Source organism: Metopolophium dirhodum, chromosome 9, assembly GCF_019925205.1.
Source record: "Metopolophium dirhodum isolate CAU chromosome 9, ASM1992520v1, whole genome shotgun sequence".
Lineage (NCBI taxonomy): Eukaryota > Metazoa > Arthropoda > Insecta > Hemiptera > Aphididae > Metopolophium > Metopolophium dirhodum.
In genome coordinates, this window is record NC_083568.1 from 16,164,328 (window position 1) to 16,186,309 (window position 21,982).

Consider the following 21,982-nt stretch of genomic DNA (forward strand, 5'->3'; position numbering starts at 1 on the left):
ATATTTCTGGTATAGTGTGCGTCATTATTTGTATACACGGCGGCGTTGCGGGTGCCTCCCAACTCCCAAGTCCAAATTGACGCACATATGTTCTACATTAGTGTACAAGTCCCGACACAAGCTAAAATATGTGGTGGGGTGGTAGGGGCCGCAGGGGGCTGAAAGAAGCGGTGTCCCTTTGGCGGCCACCCTTACACGAAGTATGCGCGTCAACCACCGAGCGCTAAGTGTTATGTTTCGTGTGATTTATTCCGACGCGTAGGTATATATACATAAAAATAAAACATTCTACCTCATAAGTCATAATATATTATAATATACGGGGTGATCCGTATAACTAGCTACACTAAATTTCTTATTCAATTTTTCAATAAAATGTTTTTTATGTATAGGCACGTAGTTACGTAGAAATATTTCACGAACAAATAACTATAATATTATGATGTTCGATATAATAGTAAAATACGCCCCTATTATCATGAATTAAAGAAAAAAAAATCGCTACAGAAATAGACTAGGTATAAAATATTAAAGAAAGTACTGTGTTGTATTATATATAGTCACTTAAACAACGGTTCACCCCGTATACACCTCTCATTATTACACCTAGGTTTATATATATATATTATGTACAGGTACACGATTCAACGATTGTGTACGTACATACATACACGGTTTGTGTTGCTATGCGAACGCTATATTTAGGTATATAAGACACCTACCTACAACTACACTGCTACAATAAGGCGCTTTGCGCGCGGGCGAACCGACGGAGACGGGTGGTCATTGGTGGTGTGCGATGCCTGCACTCGTATTGTTGCACCGTAATAATAATATTATAATATATTTCATGATAATAATTATTTTTATGATATCCAAGCCACAATAATTGTTATTGTTGTTATTATCGGCGTGTAGCTGGACCACTGGTGCTCGGCACATCGTCGTGACTCGTAATAATAATATAATGCAAACCGCCACGCTGCGTCCGGACGTCCGGATCGCCGCCGACCCGGTGTCCACTCCGGAGAAGTTTCGCTCCGGCCACTGTCACCTGGAGCTGACTCCCGTCTGGCAGTATGTGATCAAGAAGAACCGGTTCCCGGCCAACGTCGACCGACAGGAAGTGTTCGCCGAGTTGGCCGTCCGACTGCAGCATCCCGAATGGCAGGTCGGTAAATTGTGCACGGTGTATAGATCCTGGAGCTGCATGCAGGGTCGGCTCCAAAGATATGGTTAAGGGGGGGGGGAGCAGTCCTATTTTTCAGAAAATGTCGATGATTTTTTTTGTTATTTTGTTTTTTACAATATAAAATTGTTTAAAAATACAGCTTGGAGGGGAAGCGGCCCCTAGGCCTCCCCCTGGGGCCACCCCTGGCTGCATGGCTTTTGCGACTGAGCAGTACCTATGATATATTATGTTTTATGTATACTATACCATGATGGCCAGTCATTGGCCACAATATGCTTGGCGCAATAGTACCGGTGACATGTTGTACGGGGTGCTAAGATACATTTTTGAAGACCAATTTTTTTGGGTCCTTCCAAAAACTTCTTTTTTTAATATATATATTAATTTCTGAAATAATAGTTAAGTACTTAATTATATAAAATATTAAAACCGCGTTTGTTTTTAAATACCTAGTAAGCCATGCTAATTCTACGTAAATTATTCATCGATTGATTTAGATAGATATCGTCATTTTTGAATATATATTTTTAGGGGTGTTTTCCAGCAATATTCTGTTTAATTTTTACTCAAAGTCCAAAGATACATATATTTATTATTTTAATAGGTATTATTTTGTTGCCAGCAGATTAAATTATAGCTTTCATTTATAATACATAATTTTCACGAAAAAAATTATCCACGTACCTAGCAATTTTAAATAGTTGTGCAAATCTATTTATCCATCTAAAATAAAACGCCACCAAAATGCTCAATCATCGTTGTAACTGTATTAGATATATAGTATTATTATTTATTTATGACATATTATTACTTACCCGCTAAATTGTTTATCGCAGGAAATCTTAAATTTTTCCATAACAATAATAGGTATCTATATTTTACACAAAGTTTAATTGTGAATTATTTTATATTTATATTTAACTTTTTCACACGTCACGCCAGCCCCCGTATAAGAAATTTCGTATTTTTTTTTTTAGTATACCGTATAGGCTATACTCGCTATTTGTACGAACAATTCTTAGAATTTGTATATGGCAACCCCTATAAGAGTTATGTTAAAATTAAAATAGGGGGGCTGGCATGACTTTTCAAAGATTGAAACCCAGTGGACTGGAGTGACTTAGCCACGTAGCCACGTAGGTACGTTCTTTAATCTTGTAACATAATACGTTATACGCAATACATTGTAGGTGAGACTTCACGGTTCACGAGTGCTGGCTTACGTTGTACCAGCAGTCGGCCCACAACTGGATGCGTTGATGTCCCCAACAATACTCCCGGCGGTCATTACGAATCTTGCACACTTTTCACCAGCCCTCAGAAGTAGCTCTATGGATGCGATATTAGTTTACGTACAACACTCCGCGGACCCCGAATTCGTTCTCAAGTCCATGATCGTACAAGGATTGGATGTATCTGGTGCCAAATCAAGTCTCACCGTGAATGTCATGGAATGCGTTCCAGTAGTACTTCAGCAAATCGTTAAGAGAAATGGAGAACGGCCTGTGAGTGGAAAAATAATTCTTTAAATAATGCGATTATTTTATTCATATTATTTACAAAAAAATATTTTAAACACGTATAGTTGATCCAAAGCTCCTATTGGCTATAAAATTTTATACTCGAAAATCGAAATTCAGTGATAAAAATAAAAATATTGTATATTTTTTATCATTTTAGTTTTTGCCACAATAAATACGAGGATGTCTAATACAATATCGTATTAATTAATAATGATCTATTAAAACAAAAACTATTATCATTTTAAATATCACTAAAAGTTTGTATTAAATTGTAATTTTAAATTGTTATGTTAAGAAATATCTCAACTAATAGTAAATAACAAATAAAATACTTGTGATTGAATTAAAAAAATATAGAGTTTGGCTGTGTGGTTTCAGTCATTAAACTTTAAACTTTATCAATTTGAACTTTGAAGTTTTAGTCTATTTATTTTGTCTAGATTGCCATACCTACGTTTGTGCACCTTGTAACTGCCTTATCCAACAAGATGGTACAAGCGACATTTCAACAAGCCGCGGTTTACTGTTTGGACAGAGTTAAAGAAATTGTCGGAAGAAATAAATTTGATCATTATCTTGAAACATTTCATCCTATTATTAAAAAGGTAAATTATTTAAATTATAAACAATTTATTTCAACTGAATAATGGTATTATATTTATGCCTTATGGTACTACTATATATACTATACATAGGTACCTATATTATTTATACTTACCTACAACCTACCATATGTCCATAAGAATATAAAAACATTTATAAGTAGGTAGGCCTTACATGTTTAAATAATAATAGTCATACATATAAGACTATAAGAATTAAGACTTAAAATAAACACGTTGGTACTAGTACTTAAATTATAAAATATAGTAATATAGGTACATGTATAATAGGTACTAACCTATACCGCAAAATATTTGTTGTACCTACGACCTGCCTATAACCTAAACCATTGGCCGGTATGTATAAAGTGTTATTTTTTTTTTATCGATATTTAGTTATTTTATTATTTTTGTCTAATTTTATTTACCATTAGGTATGTTTGTGTGTATTTCAGTATTTGTATAAAATGAACCTTCCGAAAAAATATATTATATAATATTATCATGTACATATACAGCCGTCCTAAGGAAGAATGCCGTAAGTTTCCTTCATGACATTTCGAGAAAAATGAGTTTTTATGTTTAGTGGTTTTTGGTAGTTCTATTTTCATAAATATAACATTTTTCAAACTAAAATACATAATTTCTTATGAAAATATACTCGATGAATGCAATGGAACTATTCAATTTTATTTAAAATTTTTATTTCACCAAGATATGCTTGTTTTGATATTCATACTAAGTATGTGATTAATTATTTAGAATAGTTTACTTGGCAAAAATGCCGTAATTCTGGTTACGGCTTTTTTTACGTAGCATACCAAAATGTATTAATCACCAACGATTGAAAAAATAACGCCGTATATCGTATATTATGAATACTAATTTTTAGTTATAATTTATAACACAATTTGAAAGTAATAACAGTATCTTTATATTGAAATCAGAGTTATATCTAGTCATTATACATTTTTAAAATACATATAAAAATGGAAATATATAAAAATAACATATGAAAATATGAGTTACACAAAATAAATTATTAAAAGAGATACATGCAGTATAAATTAACATAATGTTAGTAACTATAATTATAAAAGTGTTAAATATTTTTTTATATAATAGATATTAAATAATTATAATTTAGATGAATTATTGGTTAGGTATGTACCGTTATATTTTCCCAAAATTGTTTTCTATTTGTTGGGAGAATTTGGCTCAAATTCGAAAGAATACCGTCACGTTTTTTTTTTTGGTATTCCACAATTCTCTGTATGCGAAGATGGCAGAGTCATTCCTTTTTTGTTCATGTACTTTTTTTGAATGAAATCTAATGTTGTGTATTTTTCATCATTAAATTGAGTTTTAGTAAACAATACGTATTTTCAACGTTCAGCTTTAATTGAAACAATGTCTCTCAACAAAACTCTATTTGTGGACTTTAATAGTTTCTGTTGTGCCTTATAATCTTTCCATTGAAAAAAATCAGAAAAACTCATTTTTTTTAAGTTAACATTTCCTTTATTGGCCGCCCCTACTGCTTTGGCAAAATCTTCGAAATCGTATGTTTTCTTCTGACGTTTTAAAGAGAGTTCCACTTGATGGTGGAAACTATCGGCCGACATAAATGTGTGCCCGGCTTCAAAATAATTTAAAACAATTTCTTGGGCACAAATTTTATCTGAGTTGACTATGTATACTAAAAATGATAATAAACACCAGTTCTTATTTTGACTGCTGCAGTTATCTAGCCAAATTTTCAACTTATGAGCATCGCGATAGTGCAAGAAAAACGAATAAAATGTACTGACTAAGTCTTCCTTTTTACGCCCACTTATACCTTCATGCCATACGCATGCAAATGGAAAAATATGTTTATTTCCTCCGATAGGTACAAAGCTTTCATTGTATGCAACTATTCGTTTAGTAAACAAAACTTTTTTAAATGTATCAACACATGCATAGGCGGCGGATATTTGGTCACGTCCGTGGGGGGCTTAACATTTTTGTCTTATCCATTAGCGGTAACATACATTTTTAAACGCTTCAATACCTACTAACTAGTGGCTACTCAGTACTCCTACTTTATTCTAGCAGAGGCACCAAGTATATATAGGTATATTAAAATACACAATTTATTTTGACATCTAGTGTAGTTTGTTACATTCAGGGGGGGGGCTTATGCCCCCCAAGTCCCCCCCAATATCCGCCTATTACACATGGTAACATAATAACTTTTTACAGATCTACTGTAACATAAATAGATTTTGTATCGAATTCATTTTTCGCGTGCTCTTGGTACAGACCTCTTGCAACATCGGCTTTTTTTTATGTACAGAGTAAGTTTGGAAAATTTCACAATCGTAAACTAAATTGTCTTTTACGTGTTCATGGATTTTTAAACTTTCACATACCTCATACTCTTCATGACCGAGTACAGTAAACGATCTATTTTTTTTAGAAACCTGATTTCTATAATAATCATACGAAATCGAATATTGATGTTCAGGATATTTTTCTAAAAATAATTGATGCATTATAGCGTAACTGTGATGTCACTCGGTAAATACCGAATATTTGGAGCGTGCTCACGCCGATAGTGTGATACAGTCGGGTTAAATGACTCGATATGGTCTTCTATTAAATGTTGATATAAATACTTTTTGGTCGATTTCTTACCACGATGATCATCGAGAGCTTCTACTTGATCATTGGGATTATGTCTTAATATATCTAGAACTCTATAATTTGTTTTTTTAAAGCCTAAAGTGGTTAAAAAAGAGGGTTTGCATACTTGTATTTTGACACCTTGGTCATCAGTTATATACAATTTTAAAGCTTTTTTGCGGTTAGACAGTTCGGTATTTTTACGTGTTTTAACATCCATGCATTGACACGTACTCAATATGAAAACTCTACGTTCCTTCTAGGTCATATTCTAATATTGAATACTTACGACCTACCTATAGTTTATACATAGCTGGTATAATCATACTATCATACATACCTACATAGGTTATAGGTAGTATTAAGTATTTAACTTTTAATTTTAGGATTGCATTAAGTTATATTTTCTTCATAGGATTTTGAAGTTTTGTGTGAAGTGTATAGAATATCTTCATCGTCTGGTCGAGATTCTTCAATATCGTCGTATGACGATGAAGACGATGTAGAAACTCCAAAAACACCTAGAAGAGTAACGTTTGGCGGAGAGCTTATTAAAATTCGAAGTCCTGATGTTTCTGATGACCCTGAGGTAATCAAGTCTACTGGTATTCCAATTCCAATCAAGCCTGCATTGAGCGTACCGAAACACCCCAAAGATGAAGTGGAAAACATGACAATAAAATTACCACTTTCACGACAAGTAAAAACCACATTTACCTCAACAGTTTTACTTTATTATTTATTTAGCATGATTATTATTCAATTTTTAATATCTCTATGCCTTTATAGGTAGATGCTAATATGCAATAATAATACTATTATAATGCCTGTATATACCTATAATTTCCTATACAATTTTATTCTCATCGTAATTATATTATACTTAATTTAATTAATAAATTAGTTTGACCTACCTTATATAGTGCTTTTATAATAGTAACCATAAACCATTATCTATAATTTATCATGTTTTAATCATAGTTAACTTTGCCGGTTATCAAATTTCATTTGGCGCACATACATAAATTAATTGCGACATACCATCAACTTGGTACCTATGACTTTTTCACATAAAAAATAAATAACATTTATAAAGTTTTCGCTAAAAAAATTGATAGTCTAGGTATAACACAATAAAATAATCAAGAATAAAACTAAGTAAACTTTCAACTCAATCCGAGTTTAAAAACTTTTAAGTTTGCCCCACAAGTCACAACTTTATTGTTAGCTGGTTACCTATACACTTAGTTAGTGATTTGGCTCCTTGACTTTATATTAGATTACGTACACGCGATACACCTACAATACCTAAGGATTTCGTTATGATAAAAATCTGTATTCATTTCCTAAACTGAATCAATGCGTTTGCAGTTGCTTTAAGCGTAGCTAAAATTATTTAAGAAAATCTACTAAGTACCTATGTATTTTATGTATAAAATGATTAGTATTAACATATTATACATTTCCAGTGTTTTTCGAATTAACCTAAGTGACGAAGTATCGAACACGTGGTTAATTATTAGATTTTTTTTATTCTATTTTCCTCGTCTAAGTATAAAAAATCATTTTAAACTACCCTCCATATCGTCTATGAGTCTTGCTAATAAAGACCTTTAATTATCTCTAAACTTTTCAACAACTTAAACTACTGAGATTCTACTAGGTATTTTATTATGATTAAGATTATTACATTTTATTCTATTTAGATATTATTGTAATATCAAATGATAGGTACTATAACTCGTGTTTTTGAGACCATGCCTGTATTGTTATAAAATTTAATTTTCTAAAATTAATCTAATGCATTTATTATTTAGTTCTAAATTATATAATATTCAGCTTAAACTAATTTTATTTTTTTTCATACAAATGTATTTAAAAATGAATTGCGTCGTACTTAGGTATCTGGGTATCTCAGAAATTAGAATCGACCTGTGTGTTAGTAAACTTAGCACACAGCTTTTGTATAGATTTAGGTGCCCGATAACGTCCAAGTCTTTCCGGCTATTGTGGCGCGTGGTGGTAGACATTATAAATAGGTCAACATCGAGCCATTAAGGTATTAATCACGAAACACTATTGCCCTACATAAAGCTATACAGGAGTTGAAAATTAGCATTTTTGCGTGTTACTGTAAATATTCACTTTTAACGTCGGTACCTACTTATTGTGGAAAAGTGACGGCGCGTGAAATTGGGTCAAACTAATAAGTTTTTCATTTAGAGGAAATACCCACCACCTGCGTGTCGGTGTACTTTTTATTTATAATAATGGTATAAATCGGACACCAGTAGATGTATACCTATAGTACCTATATTACTATAACATATTCAGTGATGATACAATATTGTCTTGTATTGTGAAAGGTCATCTTGGATCAATATATTATAAAAGTTAGGAAAATGAAGCATTTTAGGTTAAATGACTAGTGACCATGCAAATACCGGAATACCTATGGTGTGTGACAGGAAATCTATAAAACAGTTTTGAATGAGGGTGAATAACCCCAATTTTCGTTATTAGATAGGTGCATAATGTATGCTATATTTACCCATTATTTATATTGACTATATATATTATATATTAAAACATACATTGTTTTTTAAGTCTCTCAACTTGACATTATAACTTTATTTTATTCTTAGACCCAATTTCGAAGTTCCGGTAATTATTTGTATCAAAAACGAGTAATCAATCAAGTGAGGCCAAACACCTTACCACCCTTACGACATTCAAGTATTTACCTATACTATGAATAACTTTTCATGTGTTTCAATTTTTCGAATTATTAGATATTTTTTCTATAACTTTTCAGATTTCAAACAATTTTCAAGTGCTCGTGTAGGTCCGTTATTAGGCACAACTTTCAGAAGGAAATTGGACGATAGGTATATAATATTACGTTAAGGAATTTTCCAGTCGTTTTACCAACACTTGTAAATCAAAGAACAAAATTATACATTTTTTTTTTTTTTAGAATATCACTTAATAAGGGATTTTTTTCTCCACACGCTATTCTTTGTACTGGAAGGACCAACGATTCATTTGATGTTAGTATACAACTTTTATGAAACAATAGATCTATACTATTATACACACATGTATTATATACATTATACACCCAACTATTTCTATACGCCAGCAGGCGCGTATTCAGGATTATCACGGCATGCGGGCATACGGTAGTGGCCAGTGAGTATAGAATAAGGGCCGAGTATAGACTAGTGAAGGTTTTTCATATTTTTATCCATTAAGTACACTCAAAGGTATGCGTCAAACACAATGGTCTATACTCTATAGCAGGGATGGGCAACTGGATCCCGCAGGCCGCATACGGCCCGCGTACCATTTTTCACTGGTCCGTGCTACATTTCAATTTAGTTTATAAAAATATAAAATGTTAAGATTCTTCTGTATTTTATTTTATTTATAAAATTATTAAAATCGATATAATGTTTACCGTAAAACGTAGATATAAACTAGTATTGAACTAAGATATGAACCCCATATAAGCCCCGCAGATACGCCACTGCCTACTTACATGGTTCTTTCGACGATTTTTTATACGGTTATTCAGCTAATATAGTAGGTCTAGGGGAACAATTCTAGTTTAGCTCCCAAGCGATTTTTTGAATTTTTTTTTTTTGTAAAATGTGTGTTTTTGTATGCTTTTTGTAATGGTACTTTAAATAAAAGTAGCTCAAACTTCTAATGGAAGTTATGTTCAAAAAACTTCAAAATACTCGATTTTCAAGTTTCAAGTTTCGAAGTTATGACACTTCAAATAAGGCAGTGATTACACAGTTTGTGGCACTCGTCGCTGCGCTCCTCGGCGCAAATCGAAAATATCCTCCAACTTGCTACCTATGCAACATCACCTCAAGTAGGTCACAGGGTAAGTTATGTTGTAGTATATGGGCAGTGATTACACAGTTTGCGGCACTCGTCGTTGGCTCCTCGGTCAAACCTGAGAGTCGAGTCCCCCGCGCGACATGACAAAGTATGGTGTTCCGCGCAATGGTATAAACGTAAAATCGCTAACTTTGGAAGGCCATAACATCAAAACTATGTCCGAGCGACTTTTTTTTTAAAGTACCATTAAACAAAGCATACTAAAACACACATTTTGCAAAAAAAAAAAATTCAAATAATCGCTTGGGAGCTAAACTAGAATTATGCCGGTTTAGGTATATACCTACAATTAAATGAAAGGTTAAGAATTAATCTTTTTTTATGCGGACTATGTAGCTTAAAAAAAATTGAGTCATAATTAAATCCTAATATTATATTTACCTACTTATAATTATAATTTATAAATAAATACCTCTAAATTGTGTACAAAATAATTTAACTTATTGGAACTCAATATAAACTATAAATGCATATAAACTAAAAGGATTTAATATTTGAATATGTTCCTTAATATTATTGTGTATCTCAGTATCTCTTAACCCCGTCTTAAAAAATTAAAAAACATTGTTTGAATATTAGAACATCAGTAAGAAAAATATTCAATATACTTTTTTAATTAAATAAATAAATAAATAATTCTTATTACTAATGAAACACTGTTGTGGTCCATGAGCACTGGGAGTATAAGGAAACATGCTGCGTTCAAGGGGGGATCAAGAGACCATCAGGACCAGGGATGGCACTTTATGATGGGCCAAGGGCGTCCTTTAAATAACTAATACTAATTATTATTGGCTTCAAGTGTGCACCGGCTAGCCACCATTAATCCAGAAATGGCGAAATGGTTAATATACATATCCAGTATTTAACCAAAATTTTTTCTCGAGTCAATAGTCACGTACATCCAATTGCTGACTTATTGGATATATTAACTTAACCTCCATCGGACATCCCTCATACGCGCCTGAATGAGTTTAATTTATTATATTATTATTTCTATTAAGTAGGTATCATAATTTTTGTTGTTATAGATTGTTACTTACTTAGTTTTAACACAGATTAAATTATTTAATCTGTAGTTTTAATATAGTATTACTCACTTAAGAGGACGTTACACCGACAATTGTTGTCTCCGTCTTACAAGTGTGTAATATAGCAAATTGCATGTTCAGCAAAGCATGTGTAGCTTCGTTAGTATAAAAATTAGAATCAATTGACCTTTTAAACAATTTTAAAGTAAGATAATTCTATGCAATTTCATCGGTTTTTTATTATATTTTAATTTTAAAATGAGTTAAGAGTATTTTAAAATTGTGAATTGTTTGTACATCTAAAAATACTCATAAATCGCTTTAAAATTAAAATATAATAAAAAGCTCAGGAGGTTGCCTAGATAATAATCATACTTTTAAATTTTATAAGAGGTAAATTCACTCTAATTTTCAAACTAACGGAGCTAAACGTGTTATACTGAGCTTACAATTTGGTATGTAATGCCCTTGTAACACGAAGACAACAAATGTCAGCGTAACATCCTCTTAAATAATAACTAACTTACACTATTGTAGTTTTGTCCATCACTATGACACCATTTTCATCTAGCGAGGAACATTGAAATTGGTTACGTTTTTAAGACTTATCGATTTGGTTTCATATTATTTTGTCCAATCTGAATCATCTCAAAATATAATAGCTTATCGTTAGGTATCTTGTATATTATACTTAACGTATAAATATATTTTATACCTATACAACATATAGTAATATAGTATACATCATAGATTCATAACTCATTAATTTATTATTACATACTCTTGGAGTTTCTTGACTACAAATAAATCATAGGTTATCATAACTTAGATTGAGGAAAGTAATCTTCTTGAGTTAAACGTAATTCCAACTCTTAATTTATTATATTTTGTCTTAACCACAAAATAACTAGCTAGAAGGTAAAAGGTAGAAAGTATACTATACGTCTATACTGCATGCACAATATAAAAATAAATGATCACATTTTTTTGCATGATATGTTTTTGTTCTGTTGAACATAAATTACCCATACTGTAATACTGTATACATTTGTATATATTACAATAATACAATTCAATAATTATAATATTATTTATATATTAAATATTAAAGTATTAATTATAAAAACTTATATTATTTATATTTTATAATCATTTTTACACTACTGAACTATTGTTTTTTTTTTATAGAGAAATTATAAAAATATGAAGATGGACAAAACATTTAAAAAGTGAGTACAGAATACACATAAACATATTATTATACATTATTCAACATATTAACTTTATTAATTTTACAAATATATAATAGGTATAACATGTAAACTAACGGTTTATTTTGTTTATTATACTTTAATAGTAGGTAATCCCTATTATTGCCTATTGTTTAAATATTTTGTAAAATCAGGAATTAAGCATAGGTATAATTTATAAACATAGTTTCAAGTTTCAATACAATATAGTATAGGTACATTAATAACTTACATACATTAATAAATGTATTAAATTATTTAAATTAAACAATAGATTTATGAATTCACAATCCTTCATCAAGATAGTGTACTCTCTGTCCATATTTTTGTCTCAATTCAGGCCATTGAACAATTATTAAATCGGCAATAAAATACATTAATTTTCCAGTCAGAGATAAAGACTTAACCCGGCAGATACTTTCTACAAATATAATTGATGTATCTGCATAATGGAATAATTTCATCAAAAAAGCAACCAGACATACTGGAACACAAGTACCAGGACCATTGCATAAAACCATATCCGGTTTGAATGATATAACCACAGGCACAGTTATAAAAATTGCATAAATAGTTGAAAAAATAGATGTTAAGTATGATTGATTTACATGTCTTGATCGTGGTATGGTTGAAATGGACCAATCTAAACCAATTTCATCGTTTTCTACACGGTTACGGCTTGTTGTATCTGAGTCGGCTAATAGATACAAACGTGGCATAAATTTCAACTTGTTCATATTATTCATTAAACGCAACATTTCAGCTGTATGTCCGCCTGAACCAATGACGATTAATGTCCGAACAGGTTGTTTTGATTCTTTAAGTGATCGTGTATTAGTTAGACGTTGCAAAATTATATACATAAGACGACCAGAAAAGTACGCCGAAAATATGGTTGGGATCAGCAACCACATAATAAATAATAACATAGTTATAAATACGACTTTAACTTGTTTTTATAATTTAGATCAAAATACATTTTAAACTTGAACTTGCAATATTTTAAATGTTTAATATGCAACTAAAGTATTATGAATAACAGCTTAAAAGAAAATGTATGTTAGAAAAAAAAAGTCCACGCAATAAAGCAAAATGGTATAGGTCGAGAAACCACCGAGAAATATTATTGAGAGGAAACAGAGACACAAAAGATATTTGATCATGGCTTAAATATACTAGGTTATCTAGTACTAAATAGTAAATAGTAAATAGTAAATACTAAATACTAAATTATATTTAAGCCATGTATATTTTGATAAACAGATAAAAGGTTTTAATTATATGATAACATATATTAGGTGATAAAGTTATTAAGGTACCAACCATAGACCAAGATATAATATATAGTCCGTAGTACCAACTGTTTATTTTTTTTAACCTATTGTTCTATGGTGGTACCAACATACCATATTTTCGTAGGGTGGTTCTGATTGCCCCACATTTTTATGGCGGCAAATTAAAAACTATAAAATCAAATAATAATTATGTGCACGGACTAAGATATCTTAGTCCGTGGGTATTATTTAAGATGTATTTATTAAATTGTGTTTTTATGAAACTTATGCCACAAACCAATAGCTTAATAAGGGGTTCATTAAACAAAAAAATATGGTACTCATCTATTCACCTATTTAGATTCCTTTGTCTAATCGTGAATTTTTTAGAATTATTTTAGTTTTAATTTTATAATTAAAAAGGTGGGCAAGTGGGTGTCGCTCTGCTGTACAGTAGGTTACAAGTGGGTCACTGAAATGGATAGTATTAAATTTGAATTCAATGATATAATATCATTGTATACGAAAAACGGTTCTAAGCGAAAACGGTCAGCCTATGATATATTACTAAGTATATTTTATGATATTATTGTGAGTAAACTATTTTATTTACCTGTTTACGTGGAACTTTGTTTTAAATTTTCAATCTTTAGCTATAAAAGTTGAACATTTTATAAATTTAACTACAAAATCATTTTTCAATTTTCAATTTGATAAATTTTATAAAAATGTGAGCTTTAAATGCTTGTAAAAAAAATTGTGCCTATGTATTTTTACTATTTTTCAACTGTTAGGTATTATAACAATATATCAGAAGCCTTGTATTCAATTTTTCACTTTTTTGACCCAACAAAAAAAATTTGATTTACATCATTTATAGAAAAAAATTAATTTTGATCTCCCGAATGCACCAAATAGATTCACTTTCCCATCGAACAAGATACTGAAGATGAAAATCGAAGCATTATTTCGACTATACTTATCGTGTACACAGACACAAAACATAAAAATAAGTAAAATCAATACATAATCGCTCCGCTCAGTCTAGAAAAAACGTTTCGAAAAAAAAATAAAAAATTTATGAATACCTACTTACTAATTAATATTAAATAACAAAAGGACTACCTAAATAAAATTTGTATTTATTATTATGCGCTAAATTAATAGTGTCCAAAGTTACACAAAAAACACCGCTTTTTAAACATACTTTACAGTTAAACTTTTTTTTTTTATTAGATAACTTGTATTTTATACTCATTTACCTATAATATAGTGTATACCTACAAAATTAAAAATTCATTGAAAACAACCACACTTCAATAACGCATTATATTGTTACTTGTACTTTGTACAAATTACAACCATAGTGGCGTGTATCATAAAAAAAATGGGTGCTAGTAAAACAATTTTAGGTGATCCCTTTCGGCTATCACTCATAATATTATTATACCGAACCATAAAATGTCCTATTTTTCTTCTATTAATATTTAATACTCACCCACCTATATTTAAGGTGTTTTCTGAGCAACACTTGGACCCTATATTATACATTTACACGCCACTGATTACAACTATCTGGGTATCAAACATTCAAACATAAACAAAAGTCCTAATCGTTAAATCGTGTATATTAACACGGGTTATTATTGTATTATTTAGAAATTACAAAAATTAATAATCCTCTATCAAAATGAAAATGAAAATCTAAAAATTGCATTCCTAGTTGTTTTAAATTTTAATTTAAAGGGTAATCGAAAGGTATAATACAAATAGTATAGCGTAGGTAGATCTAAGGTATCTACTGCAGATGGCGTGGGCGAACGCTATTAAGTTGTATACAATAGTTTGAATATTAGTAACCTATATTGATGTCTGATAAGCAGTGTTGCATCCTATAGGATTTTTTTTGTGGAGGGGGGGGGGGTTGCAACATATTTTTTAAAACAATATTATAAATACATATTTTTAAAAAAACACTATTATTACTTATTAGTTATTATATTATAAGGTAATTTCATATTATTAATTATATAATGTACAATACGTGTATACGTATTTATAAGTTATAAGTAGGTATAAAAGTTTATACATTCCTAGGTATAATATTATAAGTTTTATGCCACAACTTACAATGTAACTATTTGTATTTAACATATATACAATGTGTACATGTCTGTGACAAATCAATATATTTAAATTCGGGTTTTTTACGGTTTTAAGTATGGACATTTTAATCGAATGACCCAAGATTCAAATTTAAAAATGTTCAAAAGAATTGTATTAAATTTTTACATTTTCAAGATAATGATTTTTGGTGATGTTTTTTAAAAAAAATATTAAAACTATCTAAAAATCGACCAAGTTAAAGCAAATTAAGTTGTTTTTCTTCGTAAGAATTAAAGTTACCTTATAGTTAGCAAAACACGAATCGCATAATAAATATCGATTGCAACTCTGATTTTTTTATGACAATCTGTGTAAATATATAATTATCAGTGAAGCATGTAAAAATGTATTTTAAGAAAAAAAATTTAAATATTTTGCCATTTAATTAGAATTTACACACTCATTACTGTAAAAAACTGCATTAAAATATATTGATTTTCCACGGAGATACTAAGGGTGATATAGAATTTTTGGGACATACACGTTATGTATAGCACGGCTAATAGTCCAAAGGGGCCAGGCGCCCAGGCCCCTCTGCCCCTTTTAAGTCCGCCTCTGCTGATAAGTGATCCATTGATGTCATCAACATATACATTTAATATATTATATATATTATATTTATGGCTATATACCAGTATATAGTATCTATTACGTATATAATAATCGGGTCAAATCGTTATATAGGCGAATGACGAAAACATCAACAAGTCCCCCTCATATATAATATAAATGAGAAAAATAGCAGACGTACAGTCCACCCCGAGCTGGGGCGGGTTGACCGTTGACCTTGTTTAAAAACCCAATCAATCGCGTGCGTCCATAACTTAATATACCTGCAATAATATAAATTATATATATATATATATCAATGCGTGCATATAAAAGTCCACTCCCCCTTGCAAGAACCAGCAGGACCCTGTACCGCTCAGCACACATCATATTATTAATATATTATTAGGTATATAAGCTATACCTGTGTATATTACATTTACATATATCTATATACTTCCTATCATTATATACCGTTACCGCGTGAGTATAATATGTAAATGTGGTGGTCGGCAGTCGGCACATTGGCAGTCCGTTTTTCACATTACCGGCGACGGCCGCTGACGGCTTTTTCGTTCTTTTTTTTTTATCACGAGACACGTCCGTCACTTCGCCGATGTCACAATAGTACACAATTATGTTTCGGTCTTGTTTTTGTTGCGGTCTCGCTCCTCCTCGTCGTCGCCGCAGTGTTGTGGCGTCTCTGCCGCCGAAAGACCTCGCCGTTACGCCGGTCCTTACCACATTGGCAACGGCTAAACGCAGATACAGATTTCACAATTCCGTGCACCGGGACAAACGAAATAAACTGCACCGTAAACAGAATATATCTCTCAATCACACCGTGTTCGTAGTGCCCAGGCACGTACCGTCGTGTTCGCCGACCACCGTCGAGTAAGATCTTTACATAAAATATATAACTAGGCTTCATTACATATTTTGATCCATCGTATTTTCTCCATACGACCATATACATGCATTTGGTATAATATTCATGAAAATGGCACCACTCTAAGTATGGGTTGAACTCTAAAGTCGCGACTACCTATATGGATATGCCTGTATAGTGTATATAGTGTTGTAGGACTACACTGTAGGTATATTATGTGCAGACTTAGGTATAATACTCTTAAAAATTATTTTTAATAAATACTCGAATACCTACTTATGAAAAATAGTATTAAGATTTCAGAATATGTATACGAATACTAATTCATAAAAATAGACAATAGTATTCCGAATAAACTAATAAAGTATTCCAAATATTTTTTAGTTTTCGTTTTAAATATTAAACCAACGATACTTTTCTTCGAGAAAATGAGAAATTAGCACCAATATATAGAATTTAATAATTCTAAATATAATATAATTAAAGTTGTTCATTCGAATTGTGTATAATATTGTAAATATTTCCAGAATAACAAGGAAACTAGAAAACAATTATTATTGTTAATAAAGTATTTTTTTTTAAGAATAAAAACTTTTAAAAAATATTCTAAATAGTCATTTAAAATACTTTTGGGAAAAGTATTCCGAATAACGAAATAGACTGATTATGTTTTTTTTTTTTTATTTTTATAATTTTTATTTACAATCTGTTACAATAAAATGAACAATAAGTAAAATAGATAATAGAATAAGTGGCTTGAGGAAAGGATGGATTTAAGAAGCTTTCCAGTGAAGACACTTTGTCAGAGACTGATTATGTGGCATAATTTATGTCCAGCTAAGGATATAAGATTGGGCTAGGGCTATATATATGTGGATAAGACGTAAATATAATATGTACCTACTATAATTGGGGCGAGAGTATTTTTAAGTTTTAACGAATATCACTTAGCTTATCTGTGAAATGTGTAAAAACATTTTTACTATTGTATCTACCTACATATCTATATATTATACTATAATATACATGTACACGAAAAATCACACCATCCCCTCATTGTATCAATGAATAACAGTATATATTTTTGACAGCAAATCTACATTTAAATATATAAGTATTTAATAATAATTAGTTGTACACGTATTATATACAGGTACAATATATACCTATTGTAGCCTGAAGGTATATTAAACTATAAATGCATAACTATATACAAAAAATTAAATTTGGAAAAACTAATGACCATAGCCCGTAATAACTAATGTTTTGGATAAAAAAAAAAAATAGGCATAGGTATATAATATACATAAATAACAGCGTACCTGAATTTTTTTTGTCGTCAGTTTTGAGTCTTCTATGAGAACAACGTTTTCCATGACCGTGGTACCGGAGACCAGCAGACAGGAACACAACAACAGAAAAATATCCGATATAGACTATGACATCCGTCGTACTCCCATTCGTCGCGCGGAATCGCCTGGCGGCGGAATCAAATCGTCAGACGAAGAATATGATGCCCGGCGACAAACTCCGGCCAACCACACGCCGTCAAATATTCCGGTCGAAAACCCTGGTGGCAGCGCAATATTGGGAACTCGACTTGTCGACCCCGACGATCGGCTTCTGCCACAACAGCAACAAGTGATTAGCGATCAGAAAAAATCACCGACGCAGTCTGAAATGAATGATTTCGATACAGATCTCGTCAAACCGGCCAGTGTTAAGCAGCAGTGTTCGACTGCAGGCGCAGAGGTTCAACCGCAAAACGAGTGAGTCCATCACGGCCGCTCTTATTGGACTTACGAGGCCTAGGGAAAAATATCAACGTGTGCAGTGTTAAATTTAAGGGGGGCCAGAGAGGCCCGCCCTCCCCACCCCTATTGACCCAGCATCTAGGTTAATAAACTGGGCAGTTTTAAATATTTGTGTCGTAAAACTTGGAAAAATACAAAGGACCCCCCAAAAAAAATTCTAGATCCGCCACTGAATTTGCATGGCCCTCGCCCCTCCTAGAGACCTTCTACCTAAATACTTAAACATAAATAAAACTTTTTATTATAATTATAATTTTAGAAAAAAATTACAGTAGATTATATACAATATGCAAATTTCATTGAACGTTTATATTAGTATTTTCTATACACCAATTTTCAAAATATTTTGATTCATGTTGAGCTATTTATTGGAATATGAAATATTCTATTATTATTATTTTTTTATCAATATCGATAAAAAATGTTTGCTCCGTCAAGACTTTAAAACGTAATATAAGGTTCCTTGCAAGTTGTGTTAGTGAAAATTTTAAAAAAAATTGAGCGTAAATCAACAATAGATTTTTATAAGCCATGAGCGTCTAAAGTTTGAATTTTGACAAAATTTTTTTTCTATAAATGTCAATAAAATTGTATTTGTTGGATTAAAAATCTTGAAAATTTAATACAAAGCTACACAGTTTTACAATATCAGTTTAAAAATATTAAAAATAGATAGACAAGATTTTTTTATAAGCATTTCAATTTTAAAGTTCAAATTGAATAATACTATAAATTATATTTTATTATATATTTATATCATATAAAATTACTTTTTCATTCAGTTCAAAAAAAAGTTTGACTTCCAAATGCGAGGCCCTGGGCCCCGCAAGACCCCCGTAAGAGCAGTCCTGAAGTCCATACTCCATACAATGCAGAGCCGTAGTCAGAAAATTGTTTGTTCGTGAGGAGAGGCACTTAATACATTTTTTCTTATAGTTTTGCCTAGTTTTTCTGTACACTTGCCCCCAGTGCATCCCATTGGTTACGGAACTGATACAACGTACAAACTACAAACTCAATAATAGTGTGTACATTTATACCTAAGCGATATATTATATAGACGCGGTACGACTAGGATAGGATTAGTCTATCATATACTCATCATGGGGTCATCTAGGAGTGCTGGACGACTCCCTTCCGACAATGGGTATTTATATTTATTCTCATATATATGTATATTATATATATTTTTCTTACGGTTTACTAACATTTTGGGCCCTACCAGACGAGTCTAAAGGAGGTATCGCTGAGTAGTGAGTACGGTGACAGTATGTTAGCACCTGCAAGCAAGCTTATCCATTTAGAAAAATACACCTGTTGTGTTCATTATTATTTTCATTATATTTTCGAGTTGGACGGTAAAGGAATCCAATTGTTACACCTCTGTAGTTTGGCAAAAGTATTAATGATTTTTTTACTACTGAAAAATAAAATAGGAACATTAATTTCAATTACATACATGCATAATATGAGATGACTGAGATTATAGTCTACAAAAATTATTTACTTGCGTCTGTCTCCTTTGGCAAAGTAACACGTACCTATCAGAATTCAGAGAGAAGGGCAATGACATTTTCGCACTTCGAAGTCTATCTAGGGTTTTTAATGAATTTATTCGTAATTTGTTTTCATACAGTAAAAAACCTGTGGCTGAAGTAAAACCTACGAAGTCTGTCGTGCAACCACCGGCGCCACCCGCAGCACCAACGGTCGAAAGGAGAAGGTCCGTCGGAATGAACCTGAAAAAACGACCTAGTGAAATTAGACCAAATCTCACTCCGTTCAACGAACCTCAAAGAGCTCTACATTTGGTTTCTACTCAGATCAATAGTCCGGAATGGTATAGTTGATGGAACTTACTAAAAATTACAATCACAACTTTGGCTAGTAGGGGAGTGAACATGGGCGCTTAGCTCCGCCAAATGAATATCTGTATGAGCCTCCCCTAATACCAGAGATAAAAATAAGAAAGCTTTCGGACCCACCCTATTCTTTCCACAAAAATATAACCCACTGAGCACTATATCATTGTTATACCTGAACCTGGTTTATACAAGCAATTAGTTTATTATGTCATTATTTTTATCGATTAACAAGTTATACGGTTACGTTATAACAGGGAAGCGGCCGTCACGGGTCTACAGAATATTTCACGACTGTCCATGTTCCACAGTAAAGAACTGCGTCCGGGTTCATTGCAGCCATTCGCTCGCAATGTGGCTAAACATATTAAATGTCTCCGATCTCAGGTGGCGCGAGCCGCGTGTACGGCTGCACAGAAAATGTTTACCTACGTACCGAAATCAATGGAACCGGTACGTCGACGACACTGCTAACGGACCGCCGAGGCAATAAACAGACATTCAAATATTTTTTGAAATCGTAACATTTTTGTTTAGGACGTTGAAGAAATCGCATCGGCACTGTTTCCGCGTACAGCGGACACCAATAAATTTCTTCGGGTGCAGAGTGCAGAAGCTTTGAACGCAATGGTCGACAACGTAAATCCCGTAAAATGCGTGCATGTGATCACAGCTAAAGGGATAAAGTGAGTTTTGTCGCATCATCTAAAACGAAATTGGATATAATATAGAATAAGAAAAGTAATTTTTACATTTAATTTTCTAGACATGGAAATCGAATGGTCCGTGCTGAAGCGTGCCGTCTCTTAGCCAGAGTGGTCGATAAACTCGGAGTCAGTGGAACTCTTCATTTACCAACAGATGCTAGAGATGCAGTGATAACTGCTGCCACTAGCATGGTATTCGACAATACGCCTACTTCTCGGTAAGTAATGAATCGTAACTATAACACTAATTGAAGATTGATTTCGTATAACTAGAAATATTTTCGTATGTTTTTAGTCAAGCCGCTCAACATATATTAACTAGATTGAGCGAAGATCCGAGAGGTGCAGCATTAATATCATCAGCAGCTTCACCAAATGTAAAAGCTACATTAAATAAATCGTTGTCAAGAATATTTCTTAAATGAAATATTTTTTTGATCAACAATTATTGATTTGTTAAAATCAAGTGAACATATTAATATATTTTAACCTATAACATTTTGTACAATCTTCATTAAAATATTTTTTTTATCATTTTTATTAA

The 21,982-nt window shown here is 31.7% G+C and overlaps 2 protein-coding genes and 1 pseudogene across 4 annotated transcripts; 1 reads left to right on the forward strand and 2 right to left on the reverse strand.

The window, feature by feature from the left end:
• Positions 1-123: 123 nt before the first annotated feature.
• On the forward strand, positions 124-21,905 carry LOC132952439 (uncharacterized). Of its 3 annotated transcripts, XM_061024736.1 has the most exons (16): positions 124-262; positions 636-824; positions 919-1,171; positions 2,383-2,697; positions 3,156-3,320; positions 6,400-6,684; positions 8,630-8,720; positions 8,800-8,872; positions 8,962-9,034; positions 12,116-12,156; positions 18,399-18,824; positions 20,506-20,709; positions 20,989-21,184; positions 21,269-21,417; positions 21,498-21,656; positions 21,734-21,905. In XM_061024736.1, exons 3-16 carry the CDS (start codon positions 968-970, stop codon positions 21,861-21,863), a joined length of 2,511 nt encoding a protein of 836 aa, XP_060880719.1. In that variant the 5' UTR covers positions 124-262; positions 636-824; positions 919-967; the 3' UTR covers positions 21,864-21,905. The 3 variants fall into 3 exon arrangements, with proteins under 3 accessions (XP_060880719.1, XP_060880718.1, XP_060880720.1); XM_061024735.1 differs by lacking the exon at positions 124-262 and having other exon boundaries at positions 354-824; XM_061024737.1 differs by lacking the exons at positions 124-262; positions 8,630-8,720; positions 8,800-8,872; positions 8,962-9,034 and having other exon boundaries at positions 357-824.
• Positions 4,703-6,204, reverse strand: LOC132952350 (uncharacterized; annotated as a pseudogene).
• LOC132952441 (UDP-N-acetylglucosamine transferase subunit ALG14 homolog) lies at positions 12,181-13,412 on the reverse strand. The gene has a single exon (XM_061024741.1). The coding sequence runs from the start codon at positions 13,104-13,106 to the stop codon at positions 12,462-12,464; it is 645 nt and encodes a 214-aa protein (XP_060880724.1). The 5' UTR covers positions 13,107-13,412; the 3' UTR covers positions 12,181-12,461.
• Positions 21,906-21,982: the final 77 nt, after the last annotated feature.